The sequence below is a fragment of the Seriola dumerili genome, unplaced genomic scaffold (genome assembly GCF_002260705.1).
Source record: "Seriola dumerili isolate Sdu_G_001 unplaced genomic scaffold, Sdu_1.0 BDQW01000066.1, whole genome shotgun sequence".
In the NCBI taxonomy this organism is placed as follows: domain Eukaryota; kingdom Metazoa; phylum Chordata; class Actinopteri; order Carangiformes; family Carangidae; genus Seriola; species Seriola dumerili.
In genome coordinates this window covers 3074819-3091066 of record NW_019174321.1, presented here as the reverse complement: position 1 = coordinate 3091066, position 16248 = coordinate 3074819, and the positions used below count along the sequence as shown (strand labels likewise).

Sequence of the window (16248 nt, the reverse complement as noted above, 5' to 3'; positions counted from 1 at the left end):
ACACTGAATAAAGAATTTTACCGATGAAATTATAGATTTACCCATTAAAATCAGTGTTACTGGCAAAAGAAAGGATAGCAGAGAAAATATAGCTCGTTTATCAAGTAGCGCTGAAGAAACAACAAAATAATACTTCTTTGGTACCTATGAGAAATATAATTATGATTTCATACAACAACAAAAAAAACAGCAGCCATTCAAGAACTTTACCTAGAATAAATAAAGAATGTGTAAAATATAAAACTTAAATCAGGAACTATAAAGAATAAGCTGCAAACAAGAATATACATCTGGTTAGATATCTGCAGCTTTCAGTGCTTGACAGGTTTTGATGTCAGTACAACAAAGACATTTCTGTCTGCACCAAAACAGTAGAGGTTCAGCACTTATAGCAAGCTAAACACTTAAAAATAATTAGCAGATCAATTGAAAATGAAAATATTCGATATTTGCAGCCATTGTCAAGTGCCATACCGTGAGAGGACTTGTGCTTTTATTTTGAAGGCAGGCTGGTTCTGGGCTGGCTGACTTAGTGCCAGGCTGTTTGTGAGTTTTAGAGGCTGCTGTTGTTTTAAGTGTTGACGCCTCACAGCTCACACACTAAAGAGCTGTCTGCTGGTTTTTAAGTCAGTGAAGACTCTGTGTGTGTGTGTGTGTGTGTGTGTGTGTGTGTGTGTGTTATGGTAAGATACTTAAACTCGTCTGTCAGCTTGAAGCAAATGAGAGAAAATTACCACTCATGATGCAATATAAATACTTAGCTACTGTGCTGAGTATTTATCCCTCAGGTTACCTGATAAACTGCTTTTTTACAGCTTTGTTACTTGCTGTAAATTTTAAAATGCATTAGTTCACTTTTGCCTCCTATTGTCTTTTGTTTTTAATATTAGTAATTTTGTTTAGGTAATTGCACTAAAACTGTGCTTATTATGATAAATCATAAACTCTTACCAGTCATTGAAAAAAAAGATGAAAAGAGAAACAGTTTATTAGATGGAATTATTTATTTCCTACATTAAGGTACTATAAAACAGTACATTTCTAAAAATAAATGTAGAAAAATAGGAAAATAACAGTCTAACTATACAAAAACTGAAACAAAAGACATTTCCAAGAAAAAGTGAAATTATAAAAATAATATTTACAAAGTTGGAAATGCCGAAACTTCCCTTCCAATAAACTCAGACCTGCAGAGAAGTTGTCACTCTGCTTTCAGCAGCAACCACAACATTTGTGTCAGAAAATAAAAATACTTTATAAAACTTTAACCCATGGTCCGGTCCAGGGGAGGACAACGTGACTGCAGCTGCTGATCATGAAAGAATCAATAACTGAAAGTCGTAGTGTCCTTCAGATATAATGACCAATGTTCATTGGATCAATAACAAAAGACGCACAGACGCCCATTTCCACCAGGAGGAAAAGAAATGATCATATTCACAATTGAAAAATAATGATTCAGACACAATGATGAGATAAAAAGCTAACAGTTTTGGCTTTTTAAATCAAAATTATGACATACTATCTTTTTATTTACTTTTTCATGTATTTATTTCTTGTCTTGGCAGGAATGGGCTTCCATTGTGGCGTTTATAAAGTGGTTTAGTTTTATAATGCCCTCATCCTTGCTGCTCCCTGCAACAATGTTCAAAATGATTACAAAGCATTAAGAAATATATAACTATAAATGCAACATTAATATTCAATTCTTATATATGTAACCATAAGCTTCACAAAGCAACCAGTTTTCAATATATTATGGTGTAGAGGTGGCGCCACCAGCCAAATGAGTTTGAGTTATAGATTCTGAATTTGTGAATTAAAATGCAAAGAAAATAAAATTCATAAAACTAAATTTCAATCCAACATGTAATTCACACAACTCGTCCACCATGTTATATCACATTAGCAGGTTTTAGTACATTTTTGACAGTTTATCAAAGTTCTTTGACAGTTTAATGATTTGTGATTAGGGAGTGGTCATCCTGTTACTTGCTGCTTCAAATGACATTTCTATGTTGAAAACATTTTAAAATAAGGTACGTGTTAAAACATATCACAGAGGAAATACAGCGCTCATAAAAATGAATATTTATAAAATGTTCTAGTACCAACTGTTTCAGGGGAATTCCGCTTTCTAATGAAAAATGCTCCTCCTAAAACAAAAAGGCACATTAAATGAAAAAAACAGCATCGTTCACTAATGAATATGTGATTTTCCCCAAAGTATTAATGTTTACTTGCTTTTGGTCCAACATGTTGAGAATAATACAAAAGACATCCTCGTTATTATCAATGTCCTTAAGGTGTTGATACATTCAGCAGCTTTTGTTAAAAATCTTTGTGGATACCAGAACTTCACAAGCTGCTTTGATCCCGTTGGATGTTGTTGCCGTGGAAAATCTGAACATTTTTGGCGCTGTGTCTTCCTGTGTTTCTGTATCAAAAAGTGCCTGAACAAACAGTGTTTCCGCATCATGTTTTGGTACCAAACATCAGCTCATACACGAGTCAGCTGTCAATCACTCAAGACGCAGTCTTTGGTTTGAATGGGTCTGCTCCACCAGCTTCTGGAGACCCGGTCCTTTAAAAATCCTTCCAGACAGGGCAACCAGTAAGTAGCTTCTGGTGTTCCAGCCCTCAGTGGTTACCAGGGTTAGCGTAGTTATCAATGTTCTAGAACTCAGTGATTACCACAGTTACTTGGATTATTGTTCCAGAATGTAGTGGTTACCATAGATACCAGGGAATAATGCTGTGCAACCTAGTGATTACCACAGTTACCAGGGACCAGTGTTCTAGAAATGCAGTGGTGACCATAGTTACCAAGGACTAGTGTTCTAAAACTCACCGGTTACCATAGCTACTAGGGACTGATTTTCTTGATGCAGCGATTACCATAGTTATCGTACCTATCAATGTTCTAGAAGGTAATGGTTACCATAGTTACCAAGGACTAGTCTTCTAGAACATAACAGTTACAACAGTCACCAGTGACTAGTGTTCTCTAAGTCAGTGGTTACCATAGTTACCAGGGACCAACATTCAAGAACTTGGTCATTTCCACAGGTGACCCACTCTAATGCCTTTTAATGATTCCAGTTTTATTTCCACGGTGATCAGATGATGGCACTGCTGAGAAAGGATTCAGGTCTACGACCAAAACATATTTGGCCCTGTGATGACATCACGGGGCTAGTCCTCTTTTGATTGGCTGGAGGCGTCTCCTACAATGAAGCTACAGGAGCGAGGCCGTCACTGTGCTCCAGGTGGTGGTGATGGTGCAGCTCAGCTTTACAGACTGTGGCAGTGCTGCAGCGGAGCGACGTGACAACAGGTGGCTCTTCATCACCTGAAAGACAAACGGCCAGGTGTGAACGACCTGTTCGTTTTCATCCAGGAAGTCATTTATTCAACACACAACAAATTAAAATGAAATTATAACAACATAGAATAACAGCATACAATGATATTTCAAATGTAAAACAACATCAGGTGCGTTTGTAACAGCCAGCCTTACCCAGCCCTGAAGAAGATGATTCGCTGTCGGCCAGGGAGGAGGAGTCAGCCTGGTCATGTGACAGTCCCTCCATTAAGGGGATGGAAAGCTCCGAGGAAGGGACAGATGAATCATAGATGCCCGAATCACGAGGAGGTGGGACCTCTGGAGGGGAGGGACGGCCTTCTTCTGCCCGGGCGGGAGGAGGACACACCCCATCCTGGAGGATGGAGGGAGCAGATGAGGAGGACGAGGAGGAGGACGAAGGTTCTTCAGGTAAAAGTTCAGATATTCCAGAAGTGGACCTGATGGAGAAGAACAACAGCAGCCGTCAGACTGACGAGTGATCTCATATTACCTGCTGTGTAGTCCAAACCACGGACTCAGTGCACCGAAACTCACCATCACCAACACTGACGGTCAAACCAAACAAAAGCATCAATATATAACAGTCTGTAGGTTTCATGACGAGTTGATACAAACTCAATCAGCATCAACAGCAGCTGCAAACAGTCGTACAAAATTCTCTTTTTCATACTGGAATCTCGCTATGAAATAAAAGCTTTATGGTCATCTGGAAGAGGAATGATACAGTGACCAGTAACTATACTACTATAATATAATACTTTACTAACAGGCAGGTGAGTTTAGCATCAAGATGAACTTCCTTTAGAGACTGAAATGTGACCCAGGTGGTAAAAAAAATAAACTCAGCTTTAATGCTCACAGTAAAACGATAGAAAGCTAGAGTGGTACTACAGCTTTCTTTACCTTGAAGTGTGTCCCAGCATCGACAGAGAACAGTGTGGTAGGCCTGGACTGGGACAGACACCAGGACTGGGACAGGGACCAGGACTAGGACAGGGACCAGGACTAGGACTGGGACCAGGACTAGGACTGGGACTGTGGCTGTGGCCGGGGCCAAGATTGAGGCTGGGATTGGAGCCGGGGCCCAGCAGGAGCATGTTCCTCTTTGGGACTCCATTCCCACCCTCCAGCGACGGCGTCCTCACCACCACCTCATTCAGCACCAAGCCGGAGTCAAACCTCTGCTCGGGCTGAGTGGAGGAGGAGACGCAGGGAGGCTTTGGAGGAGGGCTGGGAGCCGGGACAGCGGGGAGAGGAGAATGTTTGGAAGAGGAGCCGGAGGAGGCGGAGGAACCTGCTGCAGGAGGCAGCTGCTTGTCGAACCAGTCGGGGTTCTGGCTGATGTGTTGGTGCATGTTGCAGATGGAAACGTAGAGTGAGCGTCCAGACTTACTCCTGAAGTAGTTCCTCCTGGAGACGTTGAGAGGCTGCTGCTCACGGTCAGCTAAACTGGACTGACTGGAGTGGAGCCGACTGAACAGCTGAGGCAGCTGGTCCATCAACTTGAACCTAAACACAGGACAAAACGACCCACTCTGTTAATCTTTGGTAATAAGTGACTGTTTACTACCAAAAGCTTTGGTTTCTACCAAAGAGAGACAAAACTTTAGATAAAAAAAGATTTAGTGAAAGATTTGTTAGTTTCATATCTCCGTAAATGCAAACAAAAACAAACAAAAACGCACAACTTCTGCATATTTTTGTGTAAAATCCCAAGACTTAAACACTTCACCTCCTGCCTATAGTCAATGCAAAATGTCTCAGCCTGTTATTATCCTGCTTTATGGACCGCTGTCGGACACGATCACATGGACAGTGTAGGGCGGCTGTTGCGCCTGTTGTTCTGTCCCGTAGTGCTGCAGTTACCTTGGAGCCAGACTCAACATGGTGGGGATGTCGTTCTCTGTTGAATAGTCAAAGTAAACCGTCATGAAGCGGTTCAGCTCCTGAGCCCCACCCCCCTCGCTCTGCTTCACCAGCCGCAGCTTTTCAGCGATCATGGCCACGGCCACTATGAACAGGTCACTGCCGGATCCACCGATCGGAGAGCTGCTGCTGCCGCTGCTGTTACCACGGCGACTGACTGGCGTCTTCCCTCTGCGACTCTTCTTCTCCACATAGTAGCTGCAAAAACAGAACCGAGCTGTTTAGAATAGAAACAATACAATATTGAGGAGTGAGAGAGAGGAAAGATAAGGAAAGTATGAAGGAGGGACAAAAGGAAGGAAGGAAGGAAAGAAGAAATGGAAGGATGGATGGAGGGAAAAGGGAAAGAAGAAAAATTTAAAACAAATAGGATGGAGGGATGAAGAGAAGGTGAGAAGTAAACTTACAAAACACATCACTACTCCTGAGTGTCTCACTTCTCATTGACTGAAATTTAAATACAACTTTGGGGATGTTCACTACACAGCAGTCAATGCCAGAGTTTTAGCAGCATCTAGTGGCCACCGGAGGAACTGCAGCTCAAGGCACTTGTGAAACATCAGCAGTAGTTCGGACAGAGGCAGAGTAGACAGTAGATAGAGTACCGTAGGCCTCTGGAACAGACGGTGATGATGAAGTTGGCTTCGTCCAGCTGTCTGCTTAGCCACGACATCTGACCCTCTTTGCACGTCTCCAGATGTTCCCACAGATCCAACACAACCTGAGCAGATGTGAAAAGTACCCAACCTTCAGACTAGCAACTTTGATTTAAAGGACGTTTTATTTTTCCTCTTCGTCGCCCAGGTATTATCTGTCTCACCTCGCAGTTGCAGAAGTCCTGCAGGAAGTAGGCGAAGCTCTGGATGACGCTGGTGTGTTTGGGACAGTCTCTGTTGGAGTAACAGATGAAGACTTTGGGACGAGGCCACGGGCGCTCCGTGTTCAACGCTGCACTGTGATTGGAGGACTCGCTGCTCTCCTCATCCAGCTGGCTGTAGATGTTTTCTAGGAGAGGAGAGAAGACAAATGGAAAAGATATATTAGACATTTTAAATTAAGCACTAAGTGAAAACACCAAGTGTGCAGGAGACAGTGAACTAAAAGAAGAAATATCGCCAACTTTAAGTGCTCTCACCTTGCTGCTTCTTACGACACATGACGGTGAAGAGAGTGGCGAAGGCCGACATGATGACCAGAGGCACTGTGATGGCCATGGCGCGGATAGGACCCGCCCAGGGGGAGTGGACTGAAGGATGAAGCATACACACCCAGCATGAGACAACAGAATCGGGTTATTGAAAGACCTTATGGGATAACGGTAAATGATGAAACCTTAGAGTAACAGCAGTGCAGCAATAGAAAGGAGCAACAGAGTCAGTGAACTAACTTATGTGGATTACTGTGCTATTCCTATAGTGTGTGTATGTGTGTGTGTGTGTGTGTGTGTGTGTGTGTGTGTGTGTGTGTGTGTGTCTCACCTTGGCTGACGTGGTACTGCGTCTGCCTCCTGGTCGTGTTACAGTCGTCTCTCAGCTGACACAGAACAGAAGAAAAATAAATAAATCATTACATCAAATGGAGAGAAAATGATTCACAGCATGAACAGATATGAAAGTCAAGTGATGAAACTGTGCTGTGTAAACTAAGCTCGGTCCCGTGCTGCGTTCATGTACCTCTACGGTGTAGGTCCCTGGAGTGACGTCCTGGAGGATACATGTGGTTCTGGGCTGGTTCACGTCCTGCACACAGTAAACACATCATTAAAACATTCTAGGTCAGGAAGCATCGTATCTTATCGTTTAGGTAAGACATTAATTCTCACAAATTACAAATCAGAGCAACCGACTGTCACAATGTTCTTTTTCAGAGCTGGAGTGAAGTTCACCTCCGGTCTCCTCTAATCACAGGGTTGGTCGGACACTGAATCATAGATTGATGGACAGGCCGCGGGTGAACGAGAGGCAAACTGTAAAGTGCCCCGTCCACAAAGGTAGAAAAGTGCCGTCTATTTACCACTGACAGAACAGACGACAGAGACCCTGCCATCTTTGTACGTTTGAGTAACAGCATCTTAAAACCCCCTTTCTGACAGCACAATCTGGGTGGATGGCAGAGAGCCACTGTCCACGTTTGCATGATTCATCACACTGAGACTACAAAGACGCACAAAAGACAGAGAGAGAGAGATGGGGGAGGCAGTGGGATGCAACCTTTCACCTTCACCTCCTGGTGTGGACATTCAGGACAGGCTGAAACATGTGGTCGGACCAAACTTAGTCCCACCTTTAGTTTGTTTAAAGCAAGACCTCATGCCAAAAGAAAACAAGCTAAGGCCGCCTCAAAGACTTGATAAATGAAACACTTTGGTCACAAGAAGACGTCGTATTAATATGTAGCAGTGGTCTTTTTGCACGTCACATAAATTTGGTCTTACTGGTTTGCAGCGCTGCAGCCTGAACGGTCCGTCCTGCCGCAGTTTGTAGTACAGGTAGTAGAAGTGGAAGCCGAAGGAGGCCGGAGCCTGGTCGAACGCCACGTGGAGGTTTGAGCCCAGCTGGGACACGTTCAAGGTCTTTGGCTTCCAGACTGCATAGACAGACACAAACAAAACTTAACCTCCACTCTCATGGACATGTAGTGCTTCTACTTATTAGTCAGTGGTACAAAAGTGACCATCAATTCAAAATTTGAATATTCACCTCAACAGCAGAGATTCGGATTTATTTCTAAGTATATTTGATCATGGTTTATTTAGAAACCTCCTTGTCTGCTTCAGGTTTAACCTGCAGTTTATTCACCTGTTGTCTTTTCAGCATCATCACCATCAGTTCAACAAATGAGTCGTGTCATACTCACCACTCTGCTGTTCTCAGTTTTTCTTTTTAACACTAACGGTGTCTTTTGATCTGAGTTAATCTACTGTCAAACTCAACACTTCCTTCAAAAACGTGACAAACATCATCCGTCTTTCCTGCTAAGCTTTTAATGTGAAACATCTGCACCAGCCTCTTTTGTTCTGGCAGGTGTGGAAACAAAGGATATACAACTTTATGACTCAAGTAAAAGCTTCTTCATGGCACTGATTGGATTAAAACCTTATGTAATCGCTTTGTCCTCAGACAGAAACTGTGTCAACTATTTAAGGCTTAAAATTAGTTTGTGGAAATGTATCATTTACATTTAACTGCTCTGAGAAGAAGACGATCAAACCCTGGACTAACTCTGTTTACATGTGGCTCTGGTTATGACGACAACACTGAGGAACTTACATGGTTTGCAAACCAGGTTGTCTGATCCCAGGAGGACTTCACACGCTGTAACACACACACAGAAATGATTAGACGGTTTGTCCTCTTCAGTTCAATGATCAGACACATTTTTAAAAAGGGACAGTCTTGACCTCTTTCCTGTCTTCCTCAGAAAGGTCCAGGTTTTGTTTTAGCCTAGCTTAGCACAAAGTGGAAAAATTCAACCTTCCAACAACTCAAAAACTGTCCACATGTTCTACCTCGTGAGGTCGTCTCCCAGTCGAGAGTTAGCCGGGTTGTGTTGACAGAGGATTAAAGACAGACCTCACACCTGGCAGTATGAGGACTGTGAGGAAGTCTGAGATGCTGTGTGCAGTCACAGCGGCTCAGTAATCCTTACTTCTGCAGAGCTAGGCTAACAGTTTCCTCATGCTACCAGTATTAGCGCTCAGCTAAGCTAAACTAAGATAAACTAAACAATTTAACATCAATTATCAGTGTGTAATCTGTAATTTGAGTGAATTAAGTATTTGAATTTGATTTGATGTTTTCATCTGACAAAAATTTTATTTCCCCCAAATATAAAAATGTTCCTTTTAATTAATAATCATTTGTAGATGTCTGACGAGGTAAAAAAACAAAACAAATAGCGGCAGAAATGTTCAGGGAAAGTCTTAAAGGTGTTCGTCAGGTAGCAAGAAGGAATGGTCTATTGGAGACAATTAATCACTTAATAAATCAATCAACTGATTAACTAATCCATCGTGTGTGGATGAGGGCAGTACTGGACTCACAGTTGGTCCGGAGGAAGGACGGAGGGAAGAAACTCTCGTTCATCAGAGTCGGGAAAGGAACAACACGAACCATGTAGTCGGTGTCAAAGGTCAAACCGCTGAACGGCTGACTGCTCAGCTTCTGTGTGAGGGAATCAATAATAAATCAATAGTAACTAATACAAATAGTCCGGACACAAGATTAATGTGGAGAGGTGAACAGGTGACATCAGGCGAAGTCTTTCAGGTGAAAACTTAAGGTTTACGCTGTAAACTCATAGTCTTAGGAAGAAGAATAATCACCTGCGTCCTCAGCTGAATGTGATTGGTTAATTTGAGTCACAGTTTTTTGGTCCTACCGTGTTCCTGTAGGAGAAGTTGAGCTGCCTCGGGTCTTTGAGGATGAGGTGTTGACACTGTTTCCCCTCTGGGTTCTTGTCCTCCAGATAAACTCTGAAGCCTTTAATGTGTTCGATCCCTGCAGAGACACAGCAGGAAGTTCAGCCTCACCGTCCGTCCAATCATCCGCAAGCATCCTTCTCTCCTCATTTCCTTTCCTTCTCTCCTACATCTGTCTTCATTACTTAATCTCTTCTTTTTTTCTTTTCTCCTCCTCCTGCTTCTGTGTCCTTCTCTTCACTCCCTTGTTTCCTTTCCTTCGTTATTCTCCTTATTCTCTTCCCTCTGGTCACTTTCGTCCAACCATTGTTTCCAAGACAGCCATCCTCTTACCTCCTTGTCTCCTTGTCTCCTTCTGTCCTCTCCTTTCTTCTTTCCCTTCCTTCTCGTTTCTGTTTCTGTCTCCTCTCCTTGCTTCCTTTCCCTCCTTTCTTCTCCCTGTTCTCTCCTCACCAGATTTCTTTCTCCTCCTCTCCTATCCTTGTAACATTTCCTTTCCTCCTCTCATATTTTTCTTTCCCTCCGCTTCTTGCTTACTTGTTACTTTCCTTACTTCCTTTTGTCATTTCCTCTCCTTGTTTCCTTTTCTGTCCGGTCCTCCTCATTTTCTTGCCTACTTTGCTCCTCTCTCCTATTTTCCTCCTCACCTCTCCTTTTTTATTTCCCTTCCTCCCCTTTGCTTCATTTTTAATTTCATCTCCCCTGCATCTCGTTTACTCCATTTGTCCTCCTCTTGTTTTCTTCTTTTCTCTCCTCCCCTCATCTCGTCTCCTTATTTCCTTTGTCCCTCCTACCCCCCCCCCCACATGTTGCTACCTTATATCTCCTTCTGTTCACTATTTGTTTCCTTACTTCTCCTCTGTTCCTTGTTTCCTTTCCTCTTCCCTCCCCCCTTTTGCCCCACACACCCCACCTTGTTTCCTCCCCCTCCTCCTCCTCTCTGCCCTTTAAAAACAGGTCTGTCTTGTAATTACACCTTTACATCCACAGGACATGTTTTTCCTATTAGGAGTGAAAGGAGGGAGGGAGAGAGAGAGAAGAGAGAGAGAGAGAGAGAGAGAGAGAGAGAGAGAGAGAGAGAGAGAGAGAGGTAGCAGAACAGGTTTTTGTGTCTTGAGGCAGATTCCTCTCTCTCTCTCTCTCTCTCTCTCTCTCTCTCTCTCTCTCTCTCTCCTGCAGAGTCGAGGACAGACGAGGATGTTTTCGCATGTTAACAACAGCTGCAGTGTGACAGCAGGTGTGTGCTCCTTGGCTTCAGTGCAAGTTCTACATGTTTCAACCTTGATTTAAAGTATTCGTTATAAGCTTCACTGGAGGCTCTCGAGATGTCGAGAGTAAAATATCTGAAAAAATTCTCAAATTCATCTGCCAAAAAAGAGACAAAACACACAATAAACAAAGTTCAAGATAAGTTTGACTGATAGCATCATTATATCTTTTTCCAAATCTCCTATAGATATATATATATAGATTATATCGTTATCATGAACCTGATATGGTGACGGCCCTGTTAGGATCACCGCACTAACACTGGGTGGTTTCTCCCTCTGCTCTTAAAACAGCCTCAGTTCTTCGTGGCATCGATTCCACAAGATGTTGGAAACTTTCCTCTGAGGCTCTGCTCCATGTTGACATGATTGCATCACATCATTTTTGTAGATTTGTCAGCTGCACATTCATGCTGCCAATCTCCTGTTCTACCACATCCCAAAGGTGATTCAGATCTGGAGACTGGGGAGGCCGCTGAAGTTCACTGAACTCGCGGTCATGTTCATAAAACCAGTTTGGAGACGACTTTTGCTTCGTGACATGGAGCAATATCCTGCTGGGAGTGGCCATTAGAGGATGGTAAACCGGGGCTATAATTTGTTTTGCTTAAAATCTTAAAATCTTTTTAAACTTTCAGCTACGAAGCTGAGCAGGAGACGAGGTCGTTAGTTTGACAGATAGATGTTCATGTGTGACGTGGAAGATTTCTGTCTCTCTGTGAGAAAACAACAGGCGGCATTGTCACAGAGAAGGAGAGAGAGAGAGAGAGAGAGAGAGAGAGAGAGAGAGAGAGAGAGGTTCACCTTACACAGAGCACACGCACCAACACACATTCCTTTACGGTCAAGTCGTGGTATTATTGTGTGAGATGTGATCCTCTCTCTCTCTCTCTGTGGGGCTGATAAGGGACACACACACACAAACATATCACACACACACACACACACACACACACACACACACACACACACACACACAGAGCTGGGTAATCTTACAGATTTGAGCACTCTGAAGGTTTTACTCTCCTGTTCCTCCCTCACTTCTCTAAATCTCTCTGAAGAGCCAGAGAAAAAGAAAGAGAGAGAGACAGACGGACACACAGTCGGACAGGTAAACAGACAGGTAAACAGACAGACAGTTACCTAGTGGACTTGCAGACCAGTGGACGACCACGGCGGCCTGGTCCTCACAGGCCAGGTGGCTGAAGGAGACATTGGTGACTTCATGGATCACATGTTTCCCCAGTGGGTAGTTTAATGAACAGTCTACAGGGGCGAGAGACATGGACAGAGACAGACAGAGAGAGAGAGAAAGAGAGAGATCAACAACTGCACACATGGTTTGAAAAAACAAGACATGTGATGACGTCATAAAGGTTTTAACAGGCAGATGAATTGATAATGAAAATAATCATCAATGCAGCCCTAAAACAAATCAGACTTTAATTTGTTATTTACAGTGGTTACATTTTTAAACAAATAACTACACGAGTCGAGAACAGAGCTGACTTCTTAGCAAAGATTTCAGTTTTAGTTTTAAAGTGATAAAGACGACAGAAAGTCACATGATGCTTAGAAACAGTTTGACTTTGAGGAAACAGGTGACTGTCAGCGGGAGCAGGCTGTACACCGCTGTTCCTATTTTTATGACCCAGACCTTCACTCATTCATCACCATGTGTACTCACCTCCTCCTGTTCCCAACATTTCTCTTGTGTTGTTGAGGAGGAGGAGGGGGGTGGGGTGGGGGGTGGGGGTGGGGGGGCAGCCAGCCATGAACCGAGAGGGATCGGAGGAGAAAAGATGGACTTAGGACGCAGAATGAAAAGGGGCGTGAGCTCAGACACGACTGACTGCTCCTCTTTCCTCCTGCCAGCCACCTATTGACGGAGAGGATTGAGGTGAGGAGGAGGAGGAGGAGGAAGATGGGACAGAGGAGAGGAGCTTAAAAAGGATGGAGATGACTGAGAGGAGGTTAGGAGAGCATGGGATGCACGAACCATCGCTCCTCTTCCTCTTGCCTCATTATCACCCAGTGGGGTCATGTTCAGGGCTCAAGGAGAAGGTCACGGCTCGTCACTCCTCTTCCTCCTCCTCCATTATAAAGCTCCTCTATAGGATGTGAGGAGGAGGGAAAGGTCGCAGCTTGTTACTCCTCTTTCTCCTTCCCTCCTGTTTGTCTTTAGAGTTTTTTATAAGACAAAAGAGGAGGAGGAAGAGGAGGATGAAAGAGGGATGTGATGCTGGATGACGGGGACAAGTTTTATCTTTAGTTCTCACCTTCTTACTCCTCTTCCTCCTCTTTCTCCTTCCAGTTTAAGAAGGAAAGAGAAGGCTACAGCCCTCACACACTAAAACGCTCAGTTAAGTTGTTTCCCACTGAAGACGTAAACCACAGAAATACAGTTTCGTTTCCTAAAGCAGCTGGGCACTGTGGTCTTTTACTAAAATGTTCCTCAAACAAAAGTAAATACCGGATTTGTTGGGGACTACTTTCAGCGGCGGATTAATAGAGAGCCGAAGTGAAAACATATAACTCCTCGGTTCTGTTTAAGAAAGAAAAACTCGTTAGAAATCCAACTTCCATTTGCATCAAAAGCTAATAATCTAAATAATAAATCCAGCCTCAGAAATCTAAGTAAACCTGCGGCGTCAACTGATACAGAGACAGAGTCGATACTTGTTGGTAGGATCGGCTGCTTGTTGGTTTTGGTCTTTACATTGCATCTGTCGACTATGAGAACAAATGTTGAAATTCTCCAGACTTATGTGTTCGGATCTGGCTGATCTCATCACCTTCCCTCTGTGACCAACTGCAGGTCAAAGGTCACCCTGCTTTATATTCCCCGTTACATCACTGCAAACAGAGTCAGAGGCACAAGAAGAGAACAGAGTCTCCTCCGTCCTCCTTCATCCTCCAACAGCTGGAGGTCCAGAGGAAAGGAAGCAGTGAGGTGTGTCCCTCCCTCAGCACACACACCAGTACACACACACACACACACCACTACACACACACCAGTACACACACACAATGAGCCGATTCCGATTGCTGATTGTCATGCTAAAACACCTCTGCGCTTTACTTTGACTTAAAACTGTGTGGGTTTCAACACTTTTTATTTCATGAGTTCTTAAAGAGGATGCATCATCATTTCAGCCACATGACCTTCTGACCTCTGACCTCCATATTATTGGTGACATAATATGTATTAAGAATTAACGAATTGCTTTTGTAGAGAGAGAAAAGGAGACGTGGCAGCAGCTGAAAATGTAAATTCACTGGGAGACCCTCAGAGAGAACAACTGCTATCAGTGAATAGTTACGATGACACGTTGTATTTAAAGGAACAGTTTCACATTTTAGGAAATACACTTATTTGCTTTCTTGCCAAGAGTTTGATGAGAAGATCAATACCTCCTCTCATATCAGTAAAGGTACACTATCGTTAGCTTAGCTTAGCATAAAGACTGGAAACGGAGGGAAACAGCTAGCCTGGCTCTGTCCAGCGGGAGGGGTGGGAATCTTTGGGAATGTCATGAAGGGATTTGATTCTGATTCTTGGCGCAAAGATTTTAAATCTGTGAATTAACTCAGACTGAAAACAAGCTGAAACAATTAGTTGATTAATTGACAACTGGATCATCAAAACAAACAAATAAAATGAATAAAAACAACATTTTTTAACTGATTCTTTTTGTAATTTTTCAGTCAAAATGAGTGAAAACATTTTTGTGGCTCTGCAGTTTCAGGACTTGCTTTTTTTTTCTTCATTATATATGATTTTTAAAATATGTTTATTATTTTGCTGTATATATGTGAATTTTTGATTTCATTTCATTTTATACATTTTTGATATGGTTGATGGAGTTATGATCAATACAGTCCTGAATGTATTACTCCTGCAAAACAAATTAACCTGTTGATTATTATTACACTGTTTTAAACTTCCTTCATTGAGTTTTGTTTCTATTTTTCACAAAAAACTCCTTTAAAATAGTTAAACATCAGGTTGATATAAGGATTGCCTGAAGACTGTGAACAGAGACACACACACTCTCTCCACACACACACACACACACACACACACACACACACACACACACACAAAGAGGAAGCTGAAAGTGCTTCTCGCTCATGGTCACGGACAAAAGCAGGAGGCAGGGATCGGCCACGGCTCAGGAACTTGACTTTTAGAGAGAAAAGAACAAAAGAGGAGGAGGAGGAGGATGGTGGAGGAGGAAGAGGATGAAGATGGGGGTGGAGATGCGGGGTCGAGGCGGTTTGCAGATTTTCACGTTAGATAACATGATGGAAAATAAAAATTGACTTTGGGATCTGAACTCTCAGAAGAATCCACAGAAAATGTTTTGATACTGTGACTTTGGGGAGAAATGTCAGAGACCTACATGTCGCACATAAACATGAAGAAAAGTTTCATTCTAAGTTTTATTATTATGAGTCTGAGGTAAAACAGTCAGAGCATCCAGAGATACACAGAAACTCACTGTCAGCTCTGAAGGTGACGGACAACCTGCGACCTCCATCTGCACCAGACTGCACCTGAGAGAGAGAGAGAGAGAGAGAGAGAGAGAGAGAGAGAGAGAGACATGACATTAGAAAAAGCTTACCTAGAATCATATTTTTTCTCAATTCACAGATTAAACGTTTTGTCTATAAAACATCAGGAAACAGTGAAAAACGCTCAGTACAAATTCCTCCAACACAAGGTGACGACATTAAGTGTCTTGTTTAGTTTGAACCCCAAAAAATTTGATTTATAATAACAATGACAAGAAGCAGCAGCAAGTGCTCACACTCAACATGGAAATATAATGTTTGTGGCATTTTGTCTTGATAGATCACTTGGATGATCAATCGATTAACAAAATAGTTGGCAATCGCATAAACTGATTAAATCAACACATCGGTCAAGCTAATTCAAATTGGCATGGTGTTGTGTTCACTGACAGCTTTCCAAGGTGGGAAAACAGTCAACCCCGTCATCTTCCTGGTCCAGAACCAGAAAAAATAACGACAAAAAAACTGACACGATAAAAGCAACAAGTGTTGATGAGATGTTGACTTGCAACAAGCTGCAAGGAAACTTACAAAACAACTCTTGTATCAACATTTTTTTTTTAATCCATGTGTAAAACATTAAGTTAACTCTTTGTAGCAGCTGCTAGTTCAGCCCCAGTCAACTTCCTTTTGTCTGGTTTAACTAAAATAACTTCCTCATATATGTGAAACTTTAAGAATGAAGAGAA

The 16248-nt window shown here is 42.7% G+C and overlaps 1 protein-coding gene across 1 annotated transcript in view; it reads right to left on the bottom strand.

The window, feature by feature from the left end:
* Positions 1 to 3058: 3058 nt before the first annotated feature.
* Positions 3059 to 16248, bottom strand: part of il17rd (interleukin 17 receptor D) — a 28407-nt gene continuing 15217 nt past the window's right edge. Inside the window, exons 2-16 of the mRNA XM_022742055.1 lie at positions 15487 to 15541; positions 12125 to 12247; positions 9674 to 9792; positions 9336 to 9456; positions 8563 to 8607; positions 7728 to 7879; positions 6967 to 7032; positions 6772 to 6826; positions 6429 to 6539; positions 6114 to 6298; positions 5899 to 6014; positions 5234 to 5491; positions 4271 to 4876; positions 3521 to 3804; positions 3059 to 3352 (exon numbers count right to left, since the gene is read on the bottom strand). Coding sequence (XP_022597776.1) covers positions 3228 to 3352; positions 3521 to 3804; positions 4271 to 4876; positions 5234 to 5491; positions 5899 to 6014; positions 6114 to 6298; positions 6429 to 6539; positions 6772 to 6826; positions 6967 to 7032; positions 7728 to 7879; positions 8563 to 8607; positions 9336 to 9456; positions 9674 to 9792; positions 12125 to 12247; positions 15487 to 15541 — 2421 coding nt within the window. The 3' untranslated portion in view covers positions 3059 to 3227. The remainder of the gene's footprint in view (positions 3353 to 3520; positions 3805 to 4270; positions 4877 to 5233; positions 5492 to 5898; positions 6015 to 6113; positions 6299 to 6428; positions 6540 to 6771; positions 6827 to 6966; positions 7033 to 7727; positions 7880 to 8562; positions 8608 to 9335; positions 9457 to 9673; positions 9793 to 12124; positions 12248 to 15486; positions 15542 to 16248) is intronic.